Source organism: Eubalaena glacialis, chromosome 9, assembly GCF_028564815.1.
Source record: "Eubalaena glacialis isolate mEubGla1 chromosome 9, mEubGla1.1.hap2.+ XY, whole genome shotgun sequence".
In the NCBI taxonomy this organism is placed as follows: Eukaryota; Metazoa; Chordata; class Mammalia; order Artiodactyla; family Balaenidae; genus Eubalaena; species Eubalaena glacialis.
In genome coordinates this window covers 87296154-87318676 of record NC_083724.1, presented here as the reverse complement: position 1 = coordinate 87318676, position 22523 = coordinate 87296154, and the positions used below count along the sequence as shown (strand labels likewise).

Sequence of the window (22523 nt, the reverse complement as noted above, 5' to 3'; positions counted from 1 at the left end):
GTCAGCCTCTTCATGGGGTGAAAATGAAAACCCACCATGAAGCGGTTACTAGTTACTCCTGACCATCCTCTCCAAGCACGTATTAAGATGGATAGGCATTAGATGGCTGCCCAAATCACTTCTGTTCAATATCAACATTATCTGGCTTCCAAAAAAATCATAATTGCCAAATCCTAAGTAGTGTGAAGAATATAATGAAAACAGTCCTGCTTGGGAGTCTAGGTCCATCTCTTGCTACCTGATAGCCAGCTACCTTGAGAAAACCGCTTGACCTAAGGACTGATGGGATGAAACAAGAAGGAAGGACTCACTGACTGCTCAGCTTCTTCTAGGTCTAAGTGCCCAAGGGTCCTGGGCTACCCTTCACCAACAAAAGCCCCTCCCCTCTACCAGCAGGTGGCATTCTTTGTCTCCTGATCAGAAATATGTTTCCATTAAAATCATGCTTTATTTCATGCATATAAAATGCCTGATTATGTTAGGTTAGGTACACATTGCAATTGGGTAGAATTAGGGGTGAAAGTTCATAACTCATTCCCCTATAGGGTGTCCCAGAGGTCAGACCACCTAATCTTGACCTTGTCGCTCATCCGTCATCCCCCGACCACACCATCTCTGAAGGTATCCACACACCCCCACCCCAGTGCTTGAAGGAAATGGTCTCTACATTTCTGGCGTTACAACTTTGCTGGGAGACCACTGGATACGTCTGATAACGTCACCTCTTCTGATATAACCCTGTATTGCAATTACTGAAATTCATCTGAGCATCCATCTCTGTAAGCTTATTGTGTTTTTCACAGCTTTGCAGGGGCGTGCCATCGCTATGGGGCCTTTAGGTTCCTAAGCGGCTGGGTGAGACACAAGCCTAGGGTAAAAGGGCATAGGAGGACCAAAAAGGCCGCTTCAACGTTCCCTGGCTTCCCCATCAATTAGCGCCTCCATACCCTATGTTCCTGATGGTATGTCCCACCAGGTCCCAGTGAACCTAATTTCTACATCCCCAGGTGGTCCACAGGCGCATTCCCAGTGCTGGCAAGCAAGCATTCAACCCAACTGCCACTCACTACTGTCACCGTGCCCTCCCTTCACATGCTAGAAGATTATTATTAGACCTCCCTATAATGCACAAAATTTTAAAATCCCTGATTGTTACCTCTAATACATATATTTGAACTTTACCTCTCTTAAACCTTTGCAGCCTTTCCCATCAGAGGTAACAGCTGAGGGCACACAGAAGCAGAAATGAGAAGAGGAAACTCACATTCAGGGAGGTCCTACAGGATGATCTCACTAGTCAACCTCGTAAGCCCGCGAGTCCCACTTCCAAGGAGAAAACACGCTGGGAAGTCTCTCCCTCTCCCATCCCCACGGGATTGCCAGTCTTAGGACTGATTCCTGCAGTTCACAGTAAACCAACAGAAAGATGTACTCAGACTGTCAGGGTTTATTACAATTCCTCACATCAATTAAAATGCCTCTGGATTTTATGTCAAAATGAGAATGTTTTAACTTTAAATTATTAGCTTCCAGCAACCATCCAAACAAATGTAGAATACTTAATGCTCCACTTTGTTTTGTTTAAAACTGATCTTGTGCTTGGATATGCTGGCTGCTGTGCACCTTACTCAGCCACAGAATGCAAAAGGAAAAACAGCTTTTATTTTGATGAGCTTCAGCCTTTAACATCCTAAGTTCATCCCCACCAGAGTCATCACTCATTGAGGGCCATATACATGTAACCATATATATGTGCATGTGTGTGTGTACTCATGGTGCTTTACAAATATTAATCCATTTATTTACTCCGAAAGCATTTATTGAGCACCTACGTCATGCACCTAATTAGGCATAAGAGATAAAAAATGATGAGCAAGTCCAAGGTCACAACCCTGTGACAAGCTGTGGCGAAAGCAGATAATCAAACAAGTAATGAGTATGCGTTGTGGTAAATGCTGTAACGGGGAAAAGAGGTTATTAAAAATAATATCTGAGGCAGCGACTATGTGTGAGATGTTTACAGCCGCTGCCTCTAATTCATATAGCATCCTGCAAACGTAGGTGTCTCCCCACTTCCCAAAGGAGTGTGCCGGGCTGTCCCACGCTGCACACCATCCGTCGGCCTCAGCACCGGCATCAGCATTTGCATCTCAAATCCCCATTCTGGTCTCAATATTGTACCTGCCGGCCTGCATTAGCCTATTCAGGCATCGATTAAACTTTTGCCCAGAATTACACAGCACATTGCACACCCACAGGGGATTAAAGAGCCCACAGCGCACCCTGAAGGAACTTTTAAGCCGGCTACATGGAGTCATACAAGAATATTAACAACACAAAGCAAGGATGGAGCATGGACGGGGCAGTCTGTGGTCATGACCAGTGGAGTGCTTCAGAGAGCAAGTCATTTGGCTTCTGAAAGGGAGAGATCATTGTGGAGAGATTTATTCAGGAGGTGGGACCCAGGTCTTCAGATCACATAAGGTCAGACAGTGTAAGAGAAAGAAGGCCAGTTCTCAGGAAGGCGGTGTTCACAGAGGTGCCAAGAGGCTCGCAGGTTAGGCTGAACCACAGCCAGGGATGTAACTGGAGCGCGATGGTGGGACGAGCTGGGCTTCAGCTGCCCCGAGTGCCAACTGATAAGAGATGTTAAGGCACCTGGGGCATTAAAATGACCCAGTGTAACAGCACACGGAGAAATCCGCATTTATAAGAACCCCTCCCAGAAACCACTACATGTGACAGAAGCAGTTCTTCGTTCCACCTCCTGGGATAGAGGGTGAGACCCAAAGGGCCTCCTGGAGTCAACACAGGTCACCAAACAATATTCTAACCATGACAGTCCTTTTCATTGCAGGGACTTGTTTCTACTTGAAGGGTGTGCAAGTTCAAGGCCAGAGCTGCATTATTCAGAATCAGAGTGGAGAGGCCAAGGGCTGTCAGCAATGGGTCTCCCCCATGACCCTTTTCCCACAGGACCTCCCTTCCCCAAATTGGTAAACAGAAAAAAGAATATCAAGTTGCAAACCAAGTTATTAGCATGCCTGGAATACTCACATGTCTCAACCAGTCCTGCTGATGATATCTATATTTGTTTAACTCTTGACTGCTGATAAAATTCTTTTACTTGGTATGCACAACAGCCATGAAATAAGCACTAGGCCTCTCATTTTATAGATGAAGATCCTGAGGGTCAGAGATGGTAAGTGACCTATTCAAGGTTATACAGCTAGCAAGTTCTAGAGCCAATTTTGGACGAGAATATCTGTCCAGTGGTCTGTCTGCTCTATCACTACTACAAATAATCATAATACTTTATAAAGCTCTTTAGAGTTGATAGAGAGCTTTTACAGTACACCTGGGCAGTACACACAATAATATACATAGACAGACACACACACACACACACACACACACTCTCACCCTTGTACACACATACTCTCTGTTTTCCTAAAAGTAAAGTAACAATAGTAATAATCAAAATACTATATTCTACTTGTTTAAAAACCCATCCTCCCTCCTCTAGCTATGGACTTTGTCTTAGACCATTTATAAGGTAAGTGAGTAGCTATTATGTAGATTACTGCTAAAGATATGTGGATGAAGTTTTAAATCGTAGATGTTGGTTTGTTTATAACTCACTGCTTAGAACAAGCCTGCTTTTGTGTTAAACATCTGCCCATTTTCATTTTCCACTACTAAGCTCCTGCCTCTACTCCCAATCTTCTCTCAGTGACACATGAAGCAGCATCTTTCCTATATGTCCATCTTATGCCAGGATTTGTTTTCAGGAAGTGGCTATTTCCTGGCAGACATAAAATTCACAGGACTTGAAAAAAACTTCAAAATAAAAAAATCAACCATTTACTGCATTTTTAAACAAAAGCAAAAGACCTATCAGACACATCGGCATGTATACTTTATTTTTAAAAATCCCCAACTCCCAGTTTTTCAAAGCACTTCTTTCAAATTCATAGGTCACACAAATTAAATTATTCAATAAACAATTTGTCAATTAGTCTTGCACAGTGGGGAGAAAATTATACACAGAAACGTAGAATGAGCCAAAATCAAAGCAAAATCTAGTGACAAATGAGCAAACTGTTCTCCATCGCAGAGGCAGAGGGCCTGTCAACGTACCCACGAAATAAAGATCACAAATTCCCCCGCCAGCCACAGGGAGGCCTCATTATTTTTCCTTCTCATAACACATAATTCTACCAAAAGATCTTAATGAAAATAAGGTCAACATACTTAATCTATAAAGCAATCATCTCACCTACTTTTAATCATCTTTCTTTATAAGAGAATTCATATAATCAGGCCACACTACACAAACAGAATTTAAACATACTTTTTTGCCTTTTTCCCCTGCTCCCAAAGGAAAACTCCATGTACCACTCATCTTGCTAAAAACCACAGGAATAAAGTGACTTAATTCTAGTTAAACCAAGTATTTCAACCACATACTCTTAAACCTTAACATTAAACATATCCATGAAATATTTTTGAGAGCTTTCCTTCTTACTTATTCACTCAGTAAATCTCCAATATATAGTAAGCTCCCCCTAAGCACAAGTTCCCAGTGATGTTCTGAGGCCATACTAAATGTATACAGAAATATTTTGATACAGTATCTTTTTAAAAATTGCTTTTGTTCTGAACTATTACTTGAACTTGAAAAAATTTTAGTTAAACTCAACTTTCACAATTCTCACAAGGTCATCTAGGGTGTGGGTATGTTTGAATTTCCTTTTCATGGGGAAACAGGAAGCACTGAATCAGGACATCAGGTGTATACGGAAAAATACATATTTTGATACACATGTAAATAAATACATACTTTTTTGTTTAAGATCCTTTTGTCTACTTGACTCACAATACAAATACACTTCAGTCAAATTTCTTATGTTGAATTTAAATTTAGGTGTGAAAACTGGGTTTTCTGCTCAAGTTAGACCAGAGCATAACACACCCTGTCAAATCCCCAGTCAAGGGGAAACCCATCCAGCCCTTAGAGGCCCCCAAAGAAATCGTTCTTTGTTCACCTGGAACTGAAAGGCTTCACATTCAGAATCACAGCTCCTGCAGCAATGGAAGTATGCTCTGAATCCAGATAGCCATATTAGACTCTCAACTAGGGATGTGTTAAAAATTTAACATCGCGAATGAAACCAAAGCAACCACTGACACCAACTGGGTAATTAAATTCCTGGTTCAAGGAAGTTTCAAAATCCAAACACAACATCAACATCTGGCAAGTCTCCATGTGTGACCTACCGATACTTGTGCATGTTATTCTGAAAATTCAGAAAGAGGGAAAGTATTAAGCCTTTAAAAGCCTGTTAATTAGTTTGTACTCTCTGCACACATAAGGGCTAACTCACAGTTAACTGGAGCTAACTCCAGTTTCAACTATATCTCAGCTTTTGCCTCATTGTCTCAGAAGGGCAAAAGCTGACAAGCATTACTGCAAACAACTAAATCTATTCTTGTCCAGGGGTCTTGATCAATACACTCTGCATCATAATCTAACACTGAAATTCTTCTCCACCGCCAGCCCCTTGTTTTAGGTAGTTTATTTCTGGTCCCTAGTCCTTGCTGGGTTAGTTAACTCTTTTCTCTATAATTTGCACATCTCCTGGAAGGACGAGGGAGACGCCTGAATTCAAACTGCATTTGTTTACCGCCCACTGCCCGCAGTATTGTGCATTCCCACAACCCAGAAGCGTGCGCCTCCGGCACCCCCAGTACCTGCCAAGTTCCTCGCCGGTGTCGTAGTAATCATCCAAGTTTTCCTGCCTGAACACGGTCATGATAAACTGTCACGCCTCACGGAAGCCCAGCGCACTTCAGCTCCGCTTCCCAAACCATCACCACCGCTCCTGCGCCTCCGTGGGCCCCTCATGCATCAGTCGACAGTCCTTTAAAAAAAAAAAAAAAAAGCAATAACAATAAAATGACAACCCCAAAACGAAGTACCCTCCCCAGGGCTAAGACTCGCTCGCTGAAGACCACCTCTCCGGAGTTGCCGCACCCCGCCGTGTGGAGAGGAGCACTCTTTGTTAAACCCGGGCCAGGGACGCCCCCAGCCCCGCATCGCCGGCGCACGCGTGGGGCCAGGCACAACCGCACCCCAAGGTCCGCGTCCCCGAAAGCAGGGCGCTCGGCACGGATCAGAACCCGCTCCGGAAGTGGCTGGCCTCCCCGCCTCCCCTTTCTCTGCACACACGCCCACCCAGCTCCCCACCTCCAGGGGCGCAGCGGAAGAATGAAGCCCTCGCCCGGGCCGAACGTGCCTAGCTGGAAGCATCCCTCTCCTGCCTGGAGCGGCGGTGCAGCCCCCGCGCCACCTCTCGGCTCCCGCACCTCCCCGGCCGCCTCAGCCACCTTCTCTCCTCCCTCGAGCCAAGCAGTCCCCAGAGGCACATTCCTGGCGACTCCAGCTCCGTTACCCGGCCGACCCGGCGTGTGGCCGCCCGGGGGAGCAAGGGAGGGAAGGGAGCGGCCGAGGGAGGCGCGGCCGCCCGCTCCCGGTCTCCGCGTCCCGACACAAAGCGCCCGGCCCGCGCCACCTGTTCCCACCCGGCCCGCGGGGCTGTGGGCATCTCCTGGCTGCGATCCCACTTCTCCCCTCAGTCAAGTGTACCCCGCCTCGGCCTTCCCGGTTGCCCTGGGCGCTGCCCGGGCCAACCCCGCCGCGCCGCGGCCGCGAAAGCAAAAGCAGGCGGCGGGGCCCGGGAGGAGACGGGGAGCCGCGAGCGGCCACTCACCCGGGCGCCCGGGAGCTGCCCGGGTCTCTCCGGGGCGCTGTCGGAGGTCGACGGTAGGCGCCAGCGCCGGGGACAAGCGGGGCGGCAGCGGGAGCGCAGGGAGGCAGCGAGTGGGGGCGCGGATCCCGCGCGTCCGTCCGGCGTCGGCTCGGCCGGGCTCTCCCGCTCCTGCTCCGGAGCAGCCCCTCGGTTCCTCGCCGCCTTCCGGGCGGAGGGCGGCCGGCAGGCGGCCAATGGGGACCCCGCGGGCGGGCTGGCGACACGGCCCACCCACCTCCGAGCTGCCCGGCCGGGCCGGCGCTGCGGGTGCTGCGCGGCGCTGGCTGCTCCTCCCCGTTCGGCGCTCTGGGCTCGCTGGCGCGCTCTACCGCGCACACCCCCGCACACACCCACTCACCCGACACCCGCGCCAGGAGCTCAGCCAGCGCGGCCGCGCGCAACATGGGCGCCCCACCTGTGACACGCCGCTACTCTGCCCCATTCGGCGGGGCTCCAGAGAAATGAGATTCCTTCATCCTGCAGAGGTGTCCTGAGCGCCCCGCATGGTCCAGGCACGGTGCTCGGCACTGGAAAATCACAGAGACCATAATAGGTTTTAAAAAAATCCCTGCCCTCTTGAAACTTACATTCTGGTGGAGAAGCAAATCAATATGTAAACGAATAAATGAGATCATTTTAGAAGGGATTGGTTCCATGGAGACAATACTGCTGGGTAACGGGATAGAGAATGACAGGGCGGGAATGGATAGCATTAGAAGGGATTTCTGTTCAGGATAGGTGTTTTGAGCTGAGATCTGAACTGTAAGAAGGTATGAAACCAGAGAAGAAAGGTTTGAGGTCTCAGAGGCCCAAGGCAGCAACAGAAACCAAGGGTTTATGTGTGCAGTCCAGTACAGTATTGTCCATTGATGAGTTGAAATGTGGTTAGTCCGGAATGAGGTGTGCAAGAAGTGTCAAATACACATGGGATTCCAAGACTTGGTATGGAAATAAGGATGAAAAAATCTCTTGAATATTTTTTATATTAATATGAAATGCATGTTCAAATGATAGTATTTTGTACATATTGGGTTAAATGAAATATATTATTAAAATTAATTTCACCTTTTATTTTTTAAAATGCAGATACTAGAAAATATGGTACCTATGTGGCTTGCAGTTATATTACTGTGGACTGTGCTGGTCTACACTGGAGACCCTTATCCATTCTCTCTACTTCTTACCCCAGGCCCCCACCAAGCCCTGGGGTTCAGGGGGAACAAAAAGGATGTTTCCCCATAGGGACTGCTGGGGATCCCTAAACAGAGAAAAGCTCCTATAGGGAAATCTGCCTTACTGCTGAGAGTTACAAAAACCGGTATGTGAATGCTCTGAGATTTCAGATCCACGTCATCGTTCAAATTTCCAGATTTTCTAAAATGAGATGGTTTAAACTCTCTTTAGTTCAATAGAAATTCTTGGGAGAAAAAAAAAAAGAATTCCCCTCAGATCTTATGTCAGACCCTCCTCTTAAAGAACATTTCGTTCAATGGCCCACAGGAAGGGCACACATTCATGATGATGGAATCAAGGGAAGATTCCAAATTGGGTGGTGGCATCAACCTTAGTGATGGGTTTGAGAATTAATACCAAAGGTTCTTGAGAGGTGAGATATACAGTCAAAAATAACAAAAAAAGTGGTTCATCTAGGGGAAATGCAAATGAATACATCTGTTGGTGGGGGATTAAAAACACAGATACTTGGAAACTTGGAAAGTGCTTATGGATGGCTGCTTTAAGGGTAATATTTTCCTGCAAAATAAATGTTTAAGTGTGCTTTCCAAGGCAATGAGAAGAACTGCCTCTGTTTGGGAACTAGCATGTCTTCCCTATTCGACATGCTGATCACAGGAGATTTTCTGGAGTAGTGAAAAAGAGCAGGGGCTTGGGAGTCACACATTTGGATCTAATAGTGGTGGAACCATTTAACCCTAGCTGTGAATGACCCTGGCTGTGTCCCTTACCCCTTAGTTTCATGTCTGTACTAATTTAGGCAAGCATTTTAGAGAGGAAAATGTGCCCCAAAGTTCAACGAAGAAACAGAGTCTAATTCTCCTCCCCATGAATATGAGTTGTCTGTAGTGGCTTGATTCTAAGAAAATGTAGTAGAAGTGGCACAGTGTGATATCCTTCTAAGGCTGGGTCATAATGTGTTAGAGCTTCTACCTAACGTTCCCTTTCTCTCTCTCTCTTTTTTCTCTTGCTTGCTCTCTTGCTCTTGCTCTCTCCACTCACTCCGGAAGCCTTCAGCTGCCATGGTTACCCTGGGGCTGCCATGTGGAGAGACCATGTGGAGAGACCACAGAAAGAGAGAAGCCCAAGGAAGCCAGCTGTTCCACCCTACCCCCACCCACAGCTATTTGTGTCTTCACAGCCCAAATTCTGCCAGCAGAATAAATGATTGCTGCTGTTCTAAGTCATTATTTTGGGGTGGTTTATTATGAGGCAATAGATAACATGTAAGAAAACTTAATTCTTAACATGTACCAAATGCCAGGCAGACTAAATTATTCTCTTGCTTAATCTTCAAACAACTCTGTAAATTGTTTTCTCCACTTTATCCTTCTTAGTCGCAGTTTCACCACCTGCAGAATGAGGACAGTAATGGACCCTTGTGTATTCCTCAGAATTGCTGGGAGATTCTAAAATGATAATGCATGAAACAGGGCTTTTTACATTATAAAATACATCAGAATGTTGGTATTATATTTTCTATCATAGTCCAAGCAAGAAGAGCTCTGAGAGACATTTCTCCTACAGAAGACAATACTATAATCCTGATATTATGAGACTCAAGCTGGAAAGGACTTCCATGAAAAGAACTTGAATATGATATGGACTATGGCTTATGATAATAATGGTGATAACCTTTAAAACAGACTCCAGTATAGAATTTAGGACATTATTTTATATCTGCATTAGTCAGGGTAAAATAACTGCTGCTATAAAACTCCACAGATCTCAGAGGTTTGACACATTTAAGGTTTATTTCTTGCTCTCAGCACAGAGGTTTGCAGAGATTAGAGAAAGGGCTCCACTCCACATAGTCATTCAGGGACCCAGGCTTCTGCCCTCTAATGGATCCATGGTTCCTCAGTGCATTGAGTTTCTCAGTTGATCCTTTTCATCTACTGGCTGACGAGAGATGAGAGAATCCAGAGAGGACTGAAGTTTTTTTAGTTTTTTTAGTTCCTCAGTGCATTGAGTTTCTCAGTTGATCCTTTTCGTCTACTGGCTGACGAGAGATGAGAGAATCCAGAGAGGACTGAAGTTTTTTTAGTGGGTCAGTTTTGAAGTCTAAGGCTTAACCATTTCTTGGGCAAGATGTTCTAAGATTAATCAAAGTGGAACACACTAGCTCAGTTCACCTTTGGATTACTTTTTAATAACATGCCTTTGGCTTTTATCAAGGGCTAATATTTTTAAATGACCCCATGAAGAATGTTTCTGCACCTGTGGTTTCCATGTTGAAGATATTGCCCATTATGCAGTTGAGTGCCTCTTATGTAGACAGTCACATGATTGGCTCTAATTCCTCTCAGCACTGAGCGCTAAGAGAACTCATTATTCCTGAACAAATGATGTTTCTTTATTGTCAGACAATGAAAATTGTAGAGCTCACTCTGTTCTCCATTTTCCAGAGTGAGAAAGCAAGTGGCAAGATCAGAGAATGTAATCCTCCAAGTTATGGCCAATTTGCCATATTCTCTGAATAAGCTTTTATTGTCTAATACATATTAGATACTAAGGATGCAAAGATAAATAAAACATTCTCTGTCCTCAAGTAACTCAGTCTAGTGATGGAGACTAAAGAACAAAGAGACAATTCTATTAAAGTGTGGTTGTGCTAGATATAATCCATTTATTTCTCTAGATGTATTTTCTATCCTTCTCCACCCTTACAGGTCTGCAGGCTGAGCTGTAAGATTATTTTAACTCATTTCCTTGTGTTCTGGCTGCAGGTTGGTTTGGCCAGTGGGGAATCTGGCGTGGGGTCAAGGAGAAGGGAGAAGAATGAGGCCAGGGTAGTTATTGCCCTGCTTTTCTCACTGCAAGTTTGCCTTGGTCACTATCAAACAAAGGTCACTGCTCCTCACCAGATAAACTCTTCTACGTGACTTTCTCTGTCCAGGTGTTGGTAACCACTCTCTCCCCTAGTCTCTTCAGACCTAGAGTTGGTGGCAGCTCCACGTTACTAACCTGGGGTTCCTGCCCCATCCCTTATGGCTCCCCTGCACCTCTCCCACACCTCCTTGAATCATTCTAATTTGAGTGTGCCATCTCTTTCCTCTGCAGCCCTGACAGACTGCTGTCAGGAAACACGAAGGGAGGGCACTTAATTCGGATAAAGGCCAGGGATGGAGGATGATGATAAGGGTGAGCCTGGGGTTTCAGGGAAGTTTCCTGGAGAGGTTGACAGTCCCACTAAAACATGCGAAAGAAGATTAAGAGTTAGCAGAATAAAATGGTGGGTGATGGGGTGGTGGATTGTGGGGTTGTAGAGGTGGGAGAGAAGGACATCTAGAGAGAGGAAAACAGTGAGGATGAAATCATGGATGTGAGAAAGATAATGGCTCGTTCAGGAATCTGTAAGTAATCAGAGTTCAGGCAGTGAAATGTCAAGAGGTAAGAGTAGAGAGGGGAAGGGTCTTTTGCACTGTGTCCAGGACTTAGATGAGAGCGGAGAGGTAAACCAAGGGAGAGCTTTGCAGTCTTGTCCATTGTGCTCGGCACTTAGGTCTTCACTCTGAAGACTCTTTGATACCCAGGGTGATTAGTGCTAATTTGGCACATCCTTGGAGATGGTGGGTAGAGAAAAACAATGAGAAACTTTAATGAGGTAGAAATCACAGGACTTGGTACTAGAGGAAAAGGACAGAGTCAGGGCAATATCCAAATTTTTGGTTGAGTGATTAGGTAGATATTGCTGCTATGTTGGCTGAAATACAGACGGACAAGCTGTTTGGGGAAAGAGAAGACGAGGTCAATCTGGGAGATATGAAGTCTGAGGTGCCCATGGGGCATCTAGATAATGTCCAGGTGGAGTTGGGTACCTATGGGATAGCCGAAGGTAATTTTTGTGTACACCAGAGGAGCTTCAAGCATGAGAGTAGATGAGGCCATCTAGGAACAGGATGCAGGACTAAAAAGGAGAGTGCTAGGGGCAAAACTCTTGAGAACAGAAGCATATTAACTCAAGCAAATACAGAGGGGCAAGTATGCCTTGCCAGTAGCTATAGATTGCCAATTAGTCTGCTGAGCAGCTATGGGTTTTACCTGTGTTTGTTGGAGTCAGAATGGATACCACCAATGAGTGGTGAATTAAGACCTCATGAATATTGAGTGCCTTATATGTCTCCTGTATGTATAGTGCATCATAAATATTTGCTGTCTTCTTGGTCTAATAGGTTACTGACTTCCTTATCTGTGCTTAACAAATCTCACAAGTTTCATCCATCCCATTTATTTTCTTGTTTTCTGCAACAGAATTGAATATTCACAAACAAAATATCAAATGCACATTACACAACTCCTTCTGAGCTGTGAGCTGTTTGAAGCACCTCTCCGACCCCTTCTCCCACCGTTGTTCCAGACTCACAGCCTTTTTGTAGCACATGGGTTTAAAGATTAGGGCTTGACATTACCTGCCTGGCCCTCTGCACTGGAGTATGGGACCCGGAGTTAAAGACCCCATGGCATGGATTTTGCCTACTTGTCTACACCTACTTTCCCTCCAACTCAGTTTCTTTCCAATTTTTATTTATTGTATCCTGTGGTATTGAATGCATCGCTAACCCTCATTAAATCCTTTGTAAAAAAAACCAAGAGGGATGTAAATAAACACATACAAATCACTGACCAGCGTCTGAAAGGCCACAGGAGATTATAAACATCTGGGATACAGGTTTCCTTTGGTCCTTAGACTGATTTCTTTTATGCCTGGCCCAATTTCTTTTAGGTTCAGACACTACCTGAAGCAAAAGATTGGTAACACTGAACAGCACTCATAAAACTCATGGCCCAGAATGTCAGCCAGGTTCCTAACTAGAGGTACACAGAGCTGTCTCTAAGCAGTGTACACGTCACTTATTTTACATTAAATGCAAATGTAGCATTCATATAACACGTATGCTTCTCTCTCCACAGAGTTCCTGCTATTGGATTTTTAGTGCAGTTAGCTACCAGATTCTGCAACATTTCCCCATTTGCCTAAAATGGATATAATTGGGATTATATCCATTTGGATATAATGGGGAAGGGGAAGAGTGGAACATTCAACAGAGTTTCTGTTTTGTCAAACAAACTTAAAGCAAGACTGAAAGAGAAGTCATCCAGAAGGAAGAACTCAACATTATTCATCCATTAGAACTGGATGTACAAATCATAATTACAGATAAAATCTAAACCTACAGCCACATTGATTTAGTGAAGGTAGTTCTATTTATTTTCTACTGCTTCTAACTTTTTTTTCTCTGTTGGTAACTAATGAACATCTTTAAAACTATCAGACAATATCATTGATTTCTATTTATTTTCCTTTCTGAAAAAAATTATGGTAAAAGTATTTTGGGTCAGTATCAAAATTTGTCTTTTTTTGGGACACAGAGATATTAAATATTACAGGAGATTCAATATCAATGAAAGCCTCCAGGTTTCTTGGCATGGTTTCATGAAATACAAGTCCCATTACTCAAGCCAGTGAAGTGATTTACAGCCTTATTCATAGCAGTTTGTTAGTGTTTATAGAAACATTGCTTTTTAAAAAAGACAAACATCATAAATTTTTCCAGAGGGTTTTGTCAGTCTGAAGATTTGCAAATAAAGCAATAATCTTTGACCCTTTCAGTGCTGTATTCTCATAAATTTACACACCTATAGAAAATTGATGTTTTTTGTTTAGACTTAATAAGTCCAAATATATTCTTTTCAAAAAACTGTATAAGAATAACGGGCTTAATTTAATTTGTTGTTTAAGTATTTCTGCCATTTTCTCTTAATTTTAAGAAATGTCGGATGATGAAAATTTCTGAGGAAATACCACTTAGGAACACTACTCTGGGTTTATAACCTCCTAGGAATTCAGAATTACTTCTAGTAATTTAATGTTCACTCATTGATTTAATTATTTATTGAATGGTAAGGATAATGGTGAATAAGACAAACCCAGGGAATAATGACTAAGAAGTAGCCACGTTTTATATTTCTGTAGAATCCTCTTAAAGAAAGGATCTACTTGGTTTTTCTAAAATTTCCTGCTTAAGTTTCCTAGAAGAAATCCCCCCAGTGGAGCTCTCCAGCCACAATCAATGAGAGTAGTTCCTAATCAAGGTTATACAATAAAAAAGACACAATAGTTGAAAATACATTTCCCACCTCTTCTGCAGACCTCCACACCACTCCCATCTCTCCAGTCTACCTCACTTTCTTAATGTTTAAAAAACATAGATTCCCACCACCCCATCCTATCCTAACTTTTTGCAAAGGTGATTAATTTTTCAAATATTAACTAGATTCTTTCATATATTAAAAAAAATTTTACATTTTGGGGGAATTCCGTGGCAGTCCAGTTGTTAGGACTCGGCACTTCCACTGCAGGGGACATGGGTTCAATCCCTGGTTGGGGAACTAAGATCCTTCATGCCGCAGAGCGTGACCAAAAAAAATATTACATTTTAATTGACTTAAGTATGTCTTAAATGACTTAAATACATCTTTTGCAAAATCAAATATTTTGCAAATATTTGATTAGATATTTGATTTATATAAGCTTTTAAAATACTTGTAGGCCCCTTGAGTGTTAGAGGTCCATGTTTTATATCTTTTAGAATATCTCAAAAAGCTAGTACTTAAAAAAGCATGGTACTAAGCACACGATGGCACACAGTGAAATTTTTTCCTGGATTAATTGCCTTTTGGTGTAATTAATTAGCTACAATCATGTTCTGATATACAAACAATTTTTGCTTTTAACCAAAATACGTTCCAGGAAACTAGAGCATCGTGAAGCCCATGGTGTAAGCATATAGCGCTTTTCCATGGAAAGAATGCAATAATTGGAAGTTGTACTACTGACTAAGGAAAAACTATGGCAGTAAACAAAAATATGTCATAAAAGCCAAGGCTCAGCAACAATAACTCCATGAAAATTCAAAAGAGTAAAATTATGCTCCAAGCCTAATAAAATGGACATAAATTCACTGTAGGCATCACCACAGCACTCCACTGTTACAGATACATGTGCGTATACGTATGTATATCACATAAAATGCAACTTTATAGTATCATAAATTCTAGTTAAAATAGTATGCTGAATAATATATGCATTAATTAAACAGTTCATCAACAATAATTGTGCTTATCTTCTTAGAGTTTGGAAGGACTTTGGGGGATAATTGGCATGGGCCAAATTTCCAATATCTGTCCAAGAAGGTTTGAGCTGATTCCCCTTTCTCTCTTAGAAAAGTTCCTTAAAGCAACAAGAAGCTTTGAAATTCATCAGTGCTGCTTCAAAGGATGGTATGAGGTTATGAACATGTGTTACTTGCTGACATCAATGGCTGCTACACAGAGAAGTATTTTTTTAAGAATCTCAAATTTGACCAAAAATCTCTCCCATTCACTGTTTGCTGCTTCCTCAATTTATTTACAAATTCTGTTTATCGTGAAATATAAGGAAAGCTCCCAGAAAAGAATACACAACAGCATTTTCCAGTTCATTGGAAAACTTTGAACTTATAATAGTAGTTTTATGTATTGTAATAGAGCTATCAAGAAAGGTGTATAACATAATCTGACCAACCTGAGCTGTTCCCTTGTTCTGTAACAGAAGCCGTGCAGTGAAAGCTAAAGGGCATTTTGAACTTGGCTGTATGGTGAACAAGAAACCCTAAAACCCTCTAGCTGTGAGGTATTAGAAACACTAATAACATCATTTAAATGCACATCTGTACCTGAAAGAAAGTAAGAAAGATACAACCAAAGGAATAAATAAAGGTACAAGTGGATCCTGACAGCACTGGGTATGGGTGTCAGCCTCAGGAATATAAGGGGTTGGGATTTTTAATACTCAAGTGGGACAGGAGTTGAGACTTTGGGCAGTTTTAGATAAAACACTCTCTAAGAGATTGAACCTTCAGTAAGACGTGGACTGGATAAAAACCCACCCATTAACATGGGTTGATGACAAAAACTGATCTGCCACAAGGTGTTTGAGAATTTGTAACCTCAGGCCTCCTCCTCACATGGAATTGAGTTTAAAATTGACACTTTATGTTGGTCCAGAATCACCTACGTCAGGAAAGTAGTCCTGAACTGGTAAACTCCTCTGGAGAGACCTGCCCTCATCTCACCCCAGGAAGAATACCTAAACCCCACTGAAGATGAGCTCATAATTGAAAACTGTAGAACCCTCAAGGAGCCAGTACAACAGAATTAGGAATCACTAGACTTAATCAATGACGGGAATAACTTCTCTCCCCAGAATTTTAGTTAATGGGACAATTGGATAGAGGTTGTAAAATAAGAATGTTTAAAATGATTAAAGCCATTGAAGAAGGAATCAGACTTAAAAATGATAAAAGGACACAAATGGAAAAGGGTCGTTAGGTTACTGTCAGGCACTATGAAATGCAAGAACTTCCATATGAAAAGATGAAAAGTGGGAGCTGTGGGTCTTATACATGTTTGACTAAATCAGATCATTCTCCAAATACTGCATTCAGCCATGATTTTTTTAAAATGTCTGCTTTTTCAAGGTAAGGATTGGGTGGAAGTATACCAGTCCTTAAGGAGAAATAATAGGTTAGTGTGATTAAAAAGTAGACCAGAGGGAATTCCCTGGCCGTCCAATGGTTAGGACTCCACGCTTTCACTGCCCAGCTCGAGGGTTCAGTCCCTGGTTGGGGAACTAAGATCCCACAAGCCAAGCAGTGCAGCAAAAAAAAAAAAAAAAAAAAAAAAGACCAGAAATCCTTATGGAATTGGTTCGTGATTGCAAATTCTTCTTGTGACTATCTTTACGCATTTGAACAATTTTGACACTTCTAAAACCATAAGGCATTTTTCTTTCATCACCTTAAAGATTATTTATATTTGGCCACATTTGAGTAGGTTACATTTTAGACTCCTATTTTTTTCCTCTCAATATTAGTTGTGACATTGTTCTAACCTATTCACCTGTCTTTCTGAGGGTTTCAGGATACAGACAAGGAAGCTTCTGTAAGGTAGAACTTTGCAGAAGAAGCGCAAGACTGGCGTTGAGGAGACCTGGGTTCCGCCACTCACTGTGCCATGAACACCACCATGGGGCCTTGTGCAAGTCACATAATAGCTCTCAATGCCAATTTCTCTCTCTCTTTTTTTAAATGAAGCTTTGTACCAGACAGGAAATGTAAGTAGGTAAAGTAGCAAACAAAATATGTGTGTGGACCAGATTCCACTGATGTGTAATGCACGCCTGACTGGGTTACTTTTTTTAATAGACTTTATTTTTTAGAGCAGTTTAATTGAGGGGAAAGTTTAGGAGAAGGTACAGAGATTTCCCATATAGTTCCTGCCCCTCACATGTACAACTTCCCCTATTATCAACATCATCAGGGACCTGTATTGATACATCATCATCACCCAAAGCCCATAGCTTACATTAGGGTTGATATAAGATGGACCTGTATTGATACATCATCATCACCCAAAGCCCATAGCTTGATGGACCTGTATTGATACATCATCATCACCCAAAGCCCATAGCTTACATTAGGGTTCACTCTTGGTGTTGTACATTCTGTAGGTTTGGACAAATTGATAATGACATGTATCTACCATTATAGTGTCATACAGACTAGTTTCACTGCCCTAAAAATCCTTTGTGCTTTGAGTAGTCATCCTTCCCTCCCCTACCCTTAATCCCTGGCAACCACCGATCATTTTACTGTCTTCATAGTTTTTGTCTTTTCCAGAGTGTCACATATGTGGAATCATACAGTATGTACCCTTTTCAGATTGGCTTCTTTCACTTAAGAATATGTTTTTAACTTTCCTCCGTGTCTCGTCATGGCCGGATAGCTCACTTCTTTTTAGCACTGAATAATAGTTCATTGTCTGTATGTGCCACAGTTTATTAATTCATCACCTACTGAGGACATCTTGGTTTCTTCCAAGTTTTGGCAATTATGAATAAAGTTGCTATAAACATCCATATGCAGTTGCTTGTGTAGACGTTAAGTTTACAATTTAACCTGGTTAGGTTTGTAAGAAACTTCTAAACTGTCTTCCAAAGTGGCTGTACCATCTTGCATTTGAAGCAGCAGTGAATGAGAGTTCCCGCTGTCCCACATCCTCACCAGCATCTGGTGTTGTCAGTGTTTTGAATTTTGGCCATTCTAATAGGTGTGTAGTGGTATCTCGGTGTTTTAATTTGCATTTCCTGGATGACAAATCATGCAGACATCTTTTCATATGCTTATTTGCCGCCTGCATATCTTCTTTTTTTAATTTAATTTTTTATTTTATATTGGAGTATAGTTGATTTACAATGTTGTGTTAGTTTCAGATGTACAGCAAAGTGATTCAGTTATACATATATATATATATATATATATCTCCATTCTTTTTCAGATTCTTTTCCCAGATAGGTTATTAGAGAATACTGAGTAGAGTTCCCTGTACTATACAGTAGGTTCTTGTTGATTATCTAGTTTATGCATAGTAGTGTGTACACGTTAATGCATATCTTCTTTGGTGAGGTGTCTTTAAGGTCTTTGGCCCATTTTTAAAACTGGGTTGCTTGTTTTTTATTGTTATAGATTTCTATTTCCAATCTGTGTCCCATGGAACTCAGTTCTTTGACATGTGTATTCTGTGTAACATGTATTTTGTGAGAGTGTTCCATGGTCAGATAAGCATGGAGAATTCTACAGTAAGTAGAGTTAAACAGTTTCTCTTCAGCTCAACTTCTGAGACCTTTAATGTCATCATTTGTAGGGCTCCAAGTCAGGAATTTGGTAAGCCAGGTCTTCCTAAATTATTGGATCTTCTCTTTTGCCCAGGAATTCTAGATGTGCAAACTACTTTTTATATCTTCCAGTTCTATTGTTCTGCATGTAAGGATATGGATACACTTTTACTTATGTGCTATTTCTAAGTCAATTTAGGTGGATATAAATATAGATTATGCCACTCCATCAAAATTATGACTGTATGTACCGAAGTATTCCCAAATTTGGAAACTTTCTGTTGAGAATATTAACTATCCCTTAGGTCCGGAGCATGTCCTGTTTTCTCCATAAAAATTTCCCTAATACTTATGGTCTACATTGATCTCTCTTCTCTAAACTGCTTTGACCCTTTAGGTCTTTCTATACAATTTATTCCCAAATATGTATTCCTTTATATAGCCTTCATTGTTCCATGTTTGCTGCTCTCATCTCTCAGTACAGAGTTTGCTTCTTCAGGAACATGCCTTGTATAACTGCTGAGTGTCCTACACCTGGTATACACATGGATTTCAATTAAAACTGCCGAATAATTGTTTCTTTCCTAGGCTTTCCTTCCTTTACCTTTTGATTAAATATATGTTCATTGAAAGCATAACAGTTCTACCTATTTTCCAAGTGGATTACTGTAGTGCTAAATTAGATCAGCTGGCTTTTAATATGCACTGAAAGCTGTTTAAGCACACCAAGGCACAGGTGTTCTTAAGGTGCAAAATTTACAGCACCTTTAAATTCTGCATTGTGGCAATCTTTCCCAATGACTGATAGGTTGTCCACCTGCCAAAAAGCAGAGAAAATTTTATTTAATGATGACGAAATGCATTGTATTTTGACAGTGGAATAAACCATTTTAAAATATGATTGCAAAAGACAGACTTATATGCAGAGTTGTAAATGTGTAACATATCATGGCCTGCCCTTGGAGTCTTTTGTGATGTTAAATAGGATTAACCAGGTGGATTTATCAGTATTTTGATTACAATGCAGAAGTAACCAAATATTTGTTAAAAGCTGTCATCAGGGAAACCCAGGCCTTTCAGTCTTCTAGCTAGCAAGAATTGGGAGTTCTGTACGAATGAGTAACCTAGATACAGGAGCAACCAAAACACCCAAATTGGAAATGATTCATATGATTGAGGAAAACTCAATGCATGGTTTTACCAGGGAAAATCACTTTGAAAAAGAATAGCAAATGTACTAAACATCATTGAATTGAACTTAAAACAAGTGAATTTCAATAAAACATTTTTTAAAAAAAAGAATTGCAGAATTTTAGCCAGAGTGGCATTGAGAAAACTCTTGAAATTCTTGAAGGAGAGTACTGCTCTGATGTGATAGAACATACCATCTTACATGTAATATACAATATAAATATATTCTTTTTAAAAATTTAAAATATTTTTTTATTTTTTGGCCTTGCCGCGCGGCATGTGGGATCTTAGTTCCCAGACCAGGAGGTGAACCTAAGCCCCCTGCGAGTCTTAACCACTGGGCCACCCGGGAAATCCTAAATGTATTCTTAAAGTCTGGCTGAATTAGTTGTCAGAGAACTTACAGAACTGACATCCTCATCAATTGTTATTACAATAGATTTGTTTAAAATAATTGTTCACCATTTTGTACTGAAGGACAATTTCAAGTGTAGTGACTTGCAAGATATTTTTTTTTTAAAAAAAGATTTTCATCATTTTATTGAAAACACAATGTGTTTATACTGGAACAAGGCCATTAATTAATTCTTCACTTGAGAATAGACAGGAAGATGTTGCCGTGCAAGGACATATCTCAATAGTTCTCAGCATGCAAATACCTGAATAAAGGATGTGTTAATTGGCCTTGAAGGTTTAGGTTCCACCTATTATGATAATAAGGATGTGACAGCAAAGAATCACTTGTGAGCAGCTAGCAGTGGAAGTTTCCAATCAGTCCCTCAAGTGTATATATGATGACTTCTCTGCAAAGCATTCAAACCAGCTTACGGGACGTGGTCCACCCCTGAACTTAATAGGCAGTCCTAGGAGTTACCTTTTACTTTTGTTTTTTCATTTATGCTTCGGTCTTACAACAAGAGGATACGATCACCTGGGGAGACATCCAGTTTCTTTTCTAACATCACCTCTTGCAGTCATGTTTGATTGACACTTAGGACTGCTGAGGTCTTATCTTTCCCTATTTTATGTTTTCTCCCACAAAACGCTTCAATCCCCCAGGCCCGACGGGGGAAGATGTTCAATGGTTGTCCTGGGTCACTGACAGCACTGTGGGTGGTTTGGTTAAACGTTAAAGTGATGTTATTGTCATAGTGATGACATTACCTCGCCATCTTCACAGTTTGGGTGAATCTCCAAAAAATGGTGATGTCATTTAACATTGTGAATGAGGAAAGTGAAGAGTGAAGAGAAGAAAGGGCCACTAGAGGTGGCTTCCTGGACAAGAATGGTCGTGAAGCCAAGGAAATCTGCTACGGCTCAGCCCCTACAAAAACCACATGCTCCAGACACTCACTCATACGCTGGGTGTTGCTCACAACTCCAGAGGCCTGAGAGAGACAGAGACAGAGACAAGAGACAGAGAGACAGAGAGGCAGGGACAGAGAGACAGAGACAGAGACACAGAGACACAGAGAGAGAGACAGAGACAGAGACAGAAAGAGACATTCTGATTAGCTGTTTTACAAGCATTTATCACATTCATTCACAGATTTTTTTTTTTTTAATAAATTTATTTATTTATTTATTTATTTTTGGCTGCATTGAGTCTTTGTTACTGTGTGCAGGTTTCCTCTAGTTGCGGCGAGCAGGGGCTACTCTTTGTTGCGGCGCGCGGGCTTCTCATTGCAGTGGCTTCTCTTGTTGCGGAGCACGGGCTCTAGGCGCGCGGGCTTCAGTAGTTGTGGCACGTGGGCTCAGTAGTTGTGGTTCGTGGGCTCTAGGGCGCAGGCTCAGTAGTTGTGGCGCCCGGGCTTAGTTGCTCTGCGGCATGTGGGATCTTCCCGGACTAGGGATTGAACCCGGAACCTCTGTACTGGCAGGCAAATTCTCAACCACTGCGCCACCAGGGGTGCCCCAGAGGATATTTTTCAATATAAACATTCTAGGGGCAGAATTAGCATACTGGGACCACACACACACACACACACACACACACACAGAATTTTGAAAAACATAAAACATTCTGCATATGTAAAGTATGATTAATTACTTATTTTTCTACCCCCACTGTATTTCTCCTGCTTCCTGTTCTCCTTCAAGTTGGTGAGGCTGAGATGCTCCCATCATTTCCCCACTCACACACCCAGCTCCAGCACCAGGCTGGCCCCATTGCTCACCCAATACGTGTCATCTCCTCTCACTTCTCCATTTTGCTGCACTCCCCAAACTGGGAGTGTGTGGCCAAGACAGCCCTGCTGGGCTTCTAGGGGTTTCTGTGTGTTTTCTTACTATCAGGCTGGCCTAGGAGAGAGGGCAGCAGGGCATGGGCCCCATGCCGTGCCCCTGTACTCATGGGGCCCCTGAGTTGGTCTGCTCCTGTCTGGGTCTGCCCCATCACAGGCCTGGCTTTGAGTCTAGTTTGTGCTCTGTTGTGAAACATGGATATACCCTCCAGGCCCCACGCACCCCCCTTGCTCTTGGGGTCGAGGCATGCCCTGACCCCTGTCTTGGGATGGCAGCACTGATACTCTTTCCTGGTCTTGCAAGGCCCTGCTCCCGGGAGAGGAGCA

At 42.4% G+C, this 22523-nt stretch overlaps 1 protein-coding gene across 3 annotated transcripts in view; it reads right to left on the bottom strand.

Annotated features, from left to right (window-relative positions):
- The window catches only part of DAPK1 (death associated protein kinase 1), a 206723-nt gene extending 199623 nt beyond the window's left edge, over positions 1 to 7100 (bottom strand). For 2 of the 3 annotated variants that reach the window (XM_061200572.1, XM_061200574.1), the window contains exons 1-2: positions 6774 to 7100; positions 5755 to 5924 (exon numbers count right to left, since the gene is read on the bottom strand). In XM_061200572.1, coding sequence (XP_061056555.1) covers positions 5755 to 5816 — 62 coding nt within the window. In that variant the 5' untranslated portion in view covers positions 5817 to 5924; positions 6774 to 7100. Of the gene's footprint in view, positions 1 to 5754; positions 5925 to 6018; positions 6142 to 6773 lie in introns of those variants that run through there. The other variant, XM_061200573.1, reaches the window with a different exon arrangement.
- Between the last annotated feature and the right edge of the window lie 15423 nt (positions 7101 to 22523).